At 45.8% G+C, this 10479-nt stretch overlaps 1 protein-coding gene across 1 annotated transcript; it reads left to right on the forward strand.

The window, feature by feature from the left end:
* The first annotated feature begins 220 nt into the window (after positions 1-220).
* Positions 221-877, forward strand: LOC143637051 (uncharacterized). The gene has a single exon (XM_077104520.1). The coding sequence runs from the start codon at positions 221-223 to the stop codon at positions 875-877; it is 657 nt and encodes a 218-aa protein (XP_076960635.1).
* Positions 878-10479: the final 9602 nt, after the last annotated feature.

Genomic DNA, 10479 nt, shown 5'->3' on the forward strand with positions numbered 1-10479 from the left:
ATCAAAGGCCAGGTCTTGGCAGACTTTGTCACAGAAGTACCCACAGGTAAAGTCCAGGAATGCCTGCTTGAACAACAACCCCGACCCCCTCCGATGAAAGTCAACAATGGACTCTGTTTACAGATGGAGCATCAAGTGGCCGGCGCGGGTCTAAAATTGATTAACCCAGATGGCCAAGAGTTCACCTATGCCATTAAGTTGAACTTCAAAAGTACTAACAATGAAGCTGAGTACGAAAGCATTCTTGGCCGAACTGCGGATTGCAAAGAAGCTCGGTGTGAAATTTTTAGAGGCTCGGGTCAATTCTATGCTCATTGCAGGACAGGTCTCAGGGACTTATGAAGCAAAGAATGATGTCATGGCCTCATATCTGTCCCAGGCTAAGGACCTCATGCAACAATTCACTTCATGCAAAGTGGTTCACATTAAGAGAAGTGAGAATCGACCCGCAGACGCTTTAAGCAAGTTGGCATCCGCCAGTGTTGAGCACATAGGCAGAGATGTGAGGATCGAGGTCTTGGACAGACCATCCGTACCTCAACACCAAGTAATGGTCATCCAGACTAGCACAGTCTCGTGGATGACGCCCCTGATTGAGTACTTGTCATCTGGCACTCTACCGAAAGACAAGGCAGAAGCAAGAAAGGTCCGCCACAAGGCGTTATGCTATGAACTTCACGATGACGTCCTCTTCCGCAAATCTTTCCTTGGTCCGCTACTCAGGTGTGTAGGCACCGACGATGCCAACTATGTGATCCGCGAAATCCACGAAGGCATCTGCGGGCTGCATGCAGGGCCAAGGATGGTTATTACAAAAATAATGAACGCGTTGGCCGGGTACGCATATGGACGCCATCAAAGAAATCCAGAAGTGTGATGCCTGCCAAATACACGCACCCCGGATGCTGCGCCCTCAGAATGACTTAGTCCCAGTCACTACAGCATGGCCTTTTCAGAAGTGGGCCATAGACATCATGGGACCATTCCCCGAAGCCCCCGGACGTGTGAAGTTCCTGTTGGTCGCCATAGACTACTTCACGAAGTGGGTGGAAACTAAACCGTTAGCCCACATACCGTGACGAATGTGAAAAAAATTCCTAATGGGAATATATCATCTGTCGTTTCGGCCTTCCCCAGACACTAGTCAACGATAACGGTACACAATTCGCAGACAGCAGCCTCCAGGAATGGCTATCTGAATTACAGATAAAACAAGTGTTCACATCAGTCTCCCATCCGCAAGCCAACGGGCAAGTCGAGCAAGCCAATCGTAGCATCAAAGAAGGCATCAAGGCTAGATTGGGAACCAAATGAACGGGTTGGGTCGACGAGTTGCCCCATGTACTGTAGGCACACCACACCAATAAAAAGACCAGCAACTCAGAGACACCGTTCAGTTTGACATACGGCACGGAAGCAATGATTCCTGCCGAGATAGGCCTCCCATCCGCAAGGATCCTTATGATGGAGGACAATGATAAAGAACTCAGAATGAATTTAAACCTCCTGGAGGAAAGGCGCGAGCTGGCAGCCATACGAGAAAGTAAATATAAAAGCCAATTGCAAAAATATTATGACTCGCGAGTAAAAATCTGCGAATTCCTCAAAGGAGACTACGTCTTTCGAAGCAATGAGGCATCAAACGCCGAATTACCAGGAAAAATAGCTTCAACATGGGAACGTCCCTACAAAGTGGATGAAATTCTGGGGAAGGGTGCTTACAACTTAAAAATGTTAGATGGTACTCCCATTCCCAGAACCTGAAACGTCGCACAATTACGAAGATGTTATATTTAAATTATGTAATTTTCTTTTAGGCCTGCGTGCCTCTTTATCGGCCTGCGTGCCTAGTATTTTGGTCTACTCACCAGATTGCGTTACTTTGAAATAATGATAGTTTACGCGTGATTATCCTTTAGAATTTGGTAAAATTTTAATTCCTGTACGGATAGGCCCGCGTGCCAATACTTATCCTAATCCTATATTTCGGATACATGACGGATTTAGCTCACACACATTTATATTGTAACCATACAAGACAAAATGTAAAATCCAAAGTCATATATACAACCGAAAAAGGGATTACAGGAATATATACAAAAAAAAAAGAAGAAAAAGTGTATATACTACTATTCTTCACGAAGATAGTTACGGAGTTGCTGAACGCTATCCGCTGCTTCAGCAAAACCCTGGATAGCGTCCTGGATGGGAAAATGCAGTTAATCAAACGCGCCCATTCGTGCATCATACTTCCCATCCACATCCACTTCGTGAAGGTCAAAACCTCAATGGAACGACCTTCCCGATCAAAGGCTATCCCCTCCTGGAAAGCCGCCTTGCGACCCGAGTCACTAGACGCACATAGAAGATTAGCAAGGTAGTCTCCTAGTTCATCTCCTCTATGAATACGGGAGATAACCTACGAAAACAATTCAAGAATCAGCAAAAACGAATTCACAAGCGACGATAAAGATGGAGGAACCCATACCTTGGGAAAACCTTCCCGCATCAACTAGGCACGGTCAGAGGAAGCTTCCTCAACACTTAACTTCAAAGCGCCCTGCTCACCAATGTACTTGGTGTTTTCCTTGATCAGATCTTCAATTAATTGATCCTTTTCAGCAGCGGCAGCACGAAGGGTACTAATAACTTCCTCCTGAGCTGCAAGGCGAGCTTCAACATCACTCTTGGCTTCTTTTTCCTTAGCAAGCTCAGCTTCACGAGCACGGGTCAGAGCGCGTGCGGCCTCGAGTGCAGCATTTTGTCGCCGACACGCCTCTTCCCAATCCTTGGTAGTAGCAGCTTGCCGCTCCCTCTCGTGCTCAAGAGCCCGTTCAGAATCTCAACTTCCACCTTTCGGTGTTAGCCGTGAGACGATATTTTTCCCTTTCTGCCCGGAGCTCTTCCAACAGGTTCTCCTGAGAACCCCAGTTCCGCCCCATGTAGTTCCAGTCCCGGTATATCTCTTGGGTTGTGGAAACCAGGTTGGCCAGATGATATATATACGAATTGCCAACAGATACCCGGGACTGGTTCCGCTGGTACTCACGCTCCGTAGGGGGCATGCCCTCATGAAGGAAATCAAAACACACATCCCCGTTAGAAAATCGCGAGGAAGGAGTCAGATTCCATTCAGGGACGTGCTAAACGATAGCGCTCTTCGTAATACGGCCACCCTCCCCCCTCTCGGATTCATGAGGAGGCGGGGGAGGTACCAATCACCCGCTTGGAAGGCTCCTCAGCTTCATGAGCAGGAGGCGAAGGCGACGACTCCAACCTCTGGGCACTAGAGGAGGTTGAACTCTCTTTGTACTATCCCTTACCAGCAGCGGACCGCTGGCTAAGGTCACCCTTAGTGGAGGGAGAGTCCAAGAGGATAATAGGGGCTGCACAAAATAAACTGCCAAATAAGCAACCAAACAATAAACACAAATCCATAAGTATATGAGGTACCTTTAGTACGGACCGCAACGCGGTCACAAAGGCGGACGTTCTTCGCTTTCGGAGGAAGGAGGGGAGGAAGATCCATTCCATGCTTTTCACCAGCCACCTCCAACGGAGCACGGCTGGACAATGTTTCTTTCCTCTTGCGACCAAAGGCTGTATCATAAAACATATTCAATAACCAGAGAGAATACGCAGAAAATTATCCTTGATCGTATCAAAGATAAATTACATGTCGCGAACAAGCCCTCAGAGACTACAGGCTCCGGACAGGTTTGTTCAGGAAACAAAAAACTATCCTTGGTCTTGTCAAGGATATGGAGCTCCTTATCGCGGGCAGCAATGTGCATAACTCCAGGCACACTCACCACAAGAACAAACAGAAGAAGACCTTCGCTGCATAATAAACCAAAATTAGAAACCAGAATAAGCTCAGGAAGTATGACAAGTCTACTTACATCCATCCGGCTTCTGGAAATATGGCACATAGTCCGGGTAAGGCCACAGGCGACTCATCTCAGCCCTCACGAGAGCAGATTCAGGGATGGGGCGCATAGGAGTAGGGGTATGGGTCAATTGTTGATACCACCCATGCCTTTCCAGACGATCAACGAATGGCAAAGTAAGCAATGGCGGATCCGCCGAATGCCAATACATGTGCGACAGGATCACGTCCTCCCGTATCCAAAAGAATTTCCTGGCCCAATGAGGGGCTAGGAGAGGTGTGTCCACAGCAATAGCCTTCTAGTCAGTTGGAAGGCAAACGTGGCGGCCACCCCTAGCGGTAGAACACGCCAAACTTATCAATAGTAGGCACAATGCCATGCACCAGGCAGCAAAACTCAAAATGACGCATGTACATCACCGCCGAAGCATGAAGTTGGGAAATATGAATCATATTTCCAGTTATCAGCTTACCCAGAAACCGGGTAACCGGAAATCGGAGATTCCCGGAGCTGAAATATTCGGCGAACACAGCCATCTTCCCCACCGGAGATCGGCTCGCCGTCGAACCAGGAGTCGGAAATTCCGGCTCCCATTCTGGAGCTATACCGCAAGCATTGACGACGTCTTGAAAACCTTTGACGTCCCAGTCAATGGTTACAGAATCGATGGTTTGATAATCAGGTCTCGCCGACGCCACATATTCGGCCAAATATTGATTGCAACGAGCTATGGCTACTGAGTGATCAGATAAAGGAAGCTTAAAGAAGAAGAGAATTACTTCAAGAATTCCGGCAACGCTTAAATCAACTCTTCAACACAAAAGTGAAGAAGAAGAAGGAAGATTGACGGATATATATAGTGGCAGCATTTAATGCGTGAAATACTGCAACATAACAATCTACCTATCAGATCGTGACACGTCGGGCGGGAAAACCAAAAGTCAAAAATTTAAAATCCTAAGGTATGGCGCTAGCCAGCTGTCAGAACTTTTTCTGCGCATGGTAGACCTGTCACATCTGCCAAATCTCAAATATAATCGGCGAACTACTAGTTCTACAGTAACCAGACAAACTGAATGCTTTGACTGACACGTCAGACATTATCGGAATACAAGTTACAAAAAAGAACAAAAAAAAAAAGACAAGTCACAACTGTAGGCGGACAGGTCATCGACAAGGAAGTAATCAGTGATCCGAATAACCCTCTCGATAAACACAAAGTTCAACACAAGTGAAAAAAACAGTCCATTTCATTTCATATGTACAAGAAGTATACAAAAAAAGAAAGAAAGTACATCGATAAATCTACACTATCATTTTATTTGTCGCGGGTGGCCTCCTTATCCTCAGCCTCTGCGAGCAGCTTATTTACATGAAGGTGCAGCTCACCAACAGAAGTGGGCTCGCGACGGTTCTCCTCTATATACTTCAGGATGTCAAAGGAAAGATTATCAAAGGATTCCATCTGCGCGTCATACTCCTTTTGACAGTCCTGGCCTTGAAGCTCAAATTCTGTAGACGGACGTCCCTCGCGAGCCATGGTGTACCCCTCATGGAAGCCAGCTTGGCGACCCACCCGCGACGAGCTGACCAACAAGTCAGCCAAGCAATCCCCAAGCTCAGGGCCTTCCTTGATAAGCCTGACAATCTGGTCCAAGGAAAGGTCAGCATAATATTCTCATAAGACAAACGTAATCAAAGTGTTTACCTTGGGGATGCCGAATTTCATAAGCCAATGTCGTTCATCCGAGGCATCAGTGAAGGCCTTCTCTAGATTCGTCTTCTCTTCAGTAACAGAGGCAAGGCGGCCATCTTCTCCTGAACCTCGGATGCGAGCCTCCGGACCTCCTCATCCCGGGCGGCGATAAACTCGACCTGAACGGCTATCCGCTCCTTCAAAAGCTTATTCTCCTCCTGAGCAATCAGGAGGGCAGCTTCATTCTTTTTAGCCTCCGCCTGGGTAGCATCCCTCGCCGCTTCAGCTTTGACCATGTGTTGAACGGCGCGCTCAAGGTCGGTTTGACCGACCAACCAACCCTTGAATACCTCACGACTAGTCGATAGCACATTAGTCAAATGGTAGCTAAGTGCTTGCGCCAGACTAGCCTGAGTCTGGGAGTGTATCCTGTTACACTCGAAGGGTGGGAGGCAATGCTCAAAGAACTCTTGGCACACACGCGGATCGGTAAAAAGCGCGTCAGGACCAAGGTTACATGAGGGGTGAAAGATGTAGTCCCCTTGATTAGAGGACTCCGCCCCTTCACCTGTGGAAACTGGAGGGGTTATAGATGTATCCTTTGGAGGCACAACCTGCGTTTCCACCACTACCTCAGGTAGCGGCACATGGACATCCTCGGGAGGCACATCCTCGCAAACCTTCTGCAAAACCTCCGAAGGCAGAGAAGGTGGATGCGGCACAGCAACAACTGTTGATCCAGAAACAAAAGTTAGAAGCTATTTACAGCACAAGTCTAGGGACATAAGCATACAGTTATCTGCGGGTTGTCGTACGGTAGTCCGGCTCTTGACCCGATCCTGAAGCCGGGTCAATATAATCTTTTTGAGGGGAGGACCCTCCCCCCAGCCTTGGTAACCTCCCCACTAGCAAGGTCACCGGCACCGCCGGTCGCCCCTCCACCAGCGGGATCAGAAGTTTGGGTCACCTCCCCACCAGCGGGATACTCGGTGCCCACAGTAGCCTCGCCACCAGCGGGTTCATCGGCATCTGAATCCTTATTTTGGCCGGATACATCGGCAAGATCCGCCCTTTTCCTACGGCGGATAAGATCTGCAATAGCACGTAACACGCGAGCATGAAAACTCTCCGGAGTACCGGGCGGGGAACCATCACTAGTTGAATCCTCACTAGAGGATTCATCACCAGAAGAAAGGACTATCGTCCCGTCCGGATGCATAACGCTAAGAGGTTTAGGGTTAAGAATGTACACACCTTGAGCCACCGTGGACTCGGTGACTACTGGCTTTGTGCGGCCACAGGTGGGAAAAAGGAAGTTACCCTTGAAATGATCAAGAATTGGCTCTTGATACATCTCCAGAGGCATCCTGAACATATCTCCAACGACAGTGGGAATAAGAATCTCAAACAACGAACACTCCCCTGTAAAGAAAGAAACAAAAAAGAGAGCAAACATAAGGAAAGCATAAAAAACACTAACAGGCACAGTAGAAAAAAATCTTACGTCCATCGTCCCGGGAGAAATATGGCTGTTCCGCAGGATATGGCCAAAGGCAGCTCATCCCCACCTGGACCAACGCAGACTCAGGGATCAGACCCATCGGAATAGGAGTCCGCATCAACCTCTGGAACCACTCCCGACCCCTCGTGTCGGCAGCAGGGAGGGAAAATTTGGTGGTCAGCGAGCGGCGGGTCATGGTTAGCGGAATTATGTCCTCGTTGACCCACAGAAATTTATTCTTCCATTCGTGAGCACTCCTCGGAGGCTCAGTCCCGATCGCTGTCCCATGGACGACGAAACTAAACCAGCTGCCGCGGGTCTGAATCTTGTAGATCGCGAGAAAGCGATCCACCGTAGGTTCCATCGCAAGAGCCCTGTAGCAGAATTCGAAGTGTCGAAGCCTCATTACTCCGAACGGATGCAACTGGGAAATATGAATCCCAGTAGCAATTAAGAAATCACCAAAAAACCTGGTAATAGGAAACCGGAAATTGCCTGTGGTGAACGACTCACCATACAAAGCAATCTTCCCGGCCGGTGGCTGGTCAGCCGTAGAACCAGGAGAGGGAAGTTCTGGCCCCCACTCCGGCGTCAACCCATAAAGGTTGATAATATCTTGGAAATCAAAAGACTTCCAGTTGATACATATGTTCTCTACCAACCCCCTAGACGAATCCTTCTTGCCGTCCTTAGCCTTGCTACCCTTCTTACCACCAGCCATGACTGATCGGAGTAACAGTAAACTCAGAAGATGAAGAGAAGATGGATAGGCTCAAAGGAAAATTTTTTGCAAGTAACTTGGAAAGTGAAACGGCCTCCCTTATATATACACATCGCAATTAATGCGAAGAGAGAGGGAGACAGTTCAGCCACAGCAGGCAACCAACCAAGTGGTGACACGTTAGGCGGGAACTGTCAAACTAAAATGATTTTAAACATGCCGCCTAAAATCTCGTGCACTAACCTCGAGCATCACTCCTAACACGACTCAGACAGTAGACGTCACATCGCAGACACATAAACAGTACCCCAGTTAAAAAGCAACAGGGAATCCTAAGGACTAGTAGTTGCAACCCGTGACAAAAGACAAAAGTCCATAATTCCACCCGCGACATCTACTCACGGAAGCAACAATGGACTGGGGGGACTTATAGAGGGAGGGTAGCAAAGCTACCCACGGATCCCTTATCCGACCCGCGGACCGTCAAAGACATCTGCCACCCACGGATCCATCAACCAACCCGAGGACCGCCAAAAGACATCCGTGCAAGGAACAAGTGGATTGGTAAAGCCGTCCACAATCTTAGACACTTCATGGAACTCTGTCATAACCCGCGGACGGTCACATGAGCATCCGTGGAAGGAATCCACAAATAACTCAAGGGACTCATCATACGCATGATCCCCGCGTGATATGGAAGAGCAGTTGTAACAAACTACTTCTAGAAGATTCCCTCATAACCTCCTGATAGCGACATCGACCAATGGAAAGAAGACACCTGGACACGCAATGTCCATCCCACGACGTGCACAGATAATGGCTACACCATAAACGAGTCCAGGCTGTCACATCCAATAAAGGCCCGACACGTATCCATTCAGGAAGAGAAGGAATAACTTGATAGTGACGACTCCACCAATCACCTTCCCTCCACCTTCGGCTATAAATACGAAGATCATCTCTTCGAGGTATTCATTCACACTCTCAAGCCTTACGCTATATACTGGTACTCATATTAATTACGATTAAGATACAGTACTGATTCTCACGCCAGAGGGTGGTTACGGGAAGACCCCCAATCTGTCCTTCCCGTAACGAGACTCAACGGTGTTCTGTTTTGCAGGCGCTAGCTTGGATCTGCTCTCATAACCCTTCAGATTACTCACATCTGGGGAAATACCCGGTCGGACTACTCAGTTCGATCTAGTGTTTCTTCAGTAGTACTTTTAATGTCAACATGAGCAAGCAGATGATTAGCTAACAAAACCCCTAATTCAGATCATACATCTTTTATTATTATTATTATTATTATTATTATTATTATTATTATTATTATTATTATTACTACCTGACCTGAAGAATGCGAGTAGCAAATTCAACTCCAATCGTAGATTTTGACTCTATTAGAACTCATTCCTTGTGAACATGGATAGTATATTAGATTTCCCAAGACCTGAATCCCGTATCAACACGATGTTGAACCAATAATCTTACTCGTGATAAACTCTATTAGCTATAATAGACCTATACACACAAAGCAATGTTCAGACTTTTAAAATAAGAAATTACATATATAACTAACTGAAAGTAGTCGAATCCAAAAACTTGTGTGTCTCACCATCCTTCACAGGCTCATCATGGTATGAGTTTCCTATGTTTGAGGATTGACTCATTGTCAACAAAATGCTTTCATCATCTTTTGCAACACAAGACATCACATCTTTGTCCAAAAAAAGATTCTTTTGTTGAATAAAACCTTGATAATGAATAAAAAAATCCTATGGTTAATCGAATGAAAGATATAATTATTCTCACATGAAACAAGTTCTCTGGAAGTTTTGTATGTAGAAAATCAAGCATCCAAATCATACGTGTTTGTTGCAGCATCGTTTAAAGCACCAAAACCTTTAGCCACACTTGACAGGGCAATCAACTGACATTTAAAACACTTAATGAAAGTTAAAACCAAATTAAAAGAAATTTTCAAATTATCATATGATTAGAAGGCACATATCATGTAACAAAACTCCTCAGGGTGTCTCTTTTGTTCATAAAATAAACTTAAGTAACAGAATTACTATGATGATCGTCCATCAACAAAAGTCATCATAGCATAATCACGAACATGCCATCAAAATAAAGAAAAAGGTAATCGCTAAATTAATAATTAATAAAGATGCACATGAATAAGAGTGTATGAATAAGAGTGTGTGTATAACAATATTCAAAAAGAGAAAATTACTGTTTGCATCCTAGTGGTTTTAAGGCGTAGGCACAATAAGTCCTTGAAAAATTTTTTGAACGGGTTGAGTCTCTATGGTTTCAAAAATGAACCATTTGAGTCTCTGCTATTACTTAACTTTTAGGGTAAAACTTTCATTTTACTGAAACCACAGGGACTCAAATTGTTCGTTTCTGAAACCATGGGGACTCAACCAGTTCAAAAAAAATTTGGGAGACACATTGTGTCTTCGCCCTAAAACCACAGAGACACAAACAATAATTTTCTCTATTTAAAAATCAGTATTTGTATTGGAATACACTCTTGAACATATAATAACTCTGCAAAGAGCTTCTTCACTATTACAGTACACGTATTGAAGAATTAATATGCTATGCTCTTTGAGATTTCATTTAAACTCATCTTCATAGAGAGTTATTTTCAATTTCA

This window comes from Bidens hawaiensis, unplaced genomic scaffold (genome assembly GCF_021521415.1).
Source record: "Bidens hawaiensis isolate Kalapana, Puna unplaced genomic scaffold, B.hawaiensis_p1.1 tig00008100_1, whole genome shotgun sequence".
Taxonomy (NCBI): Eukaryota; Viridiplantae; Streptophyta; class Magnoliopsida; order Asterales; family Asteraceae; genus Bidens; species Bidens hawaiensis.

Excerpts from the sequence above, each read along its gene's own strand:
- LOC143637051 (XM_077104520.1), top strand. The coding sequence starts at position 221 with ATGAAGCTGAGTACGAAAGCATTCTTGGCCGAACTGCGGATTGCAAAG.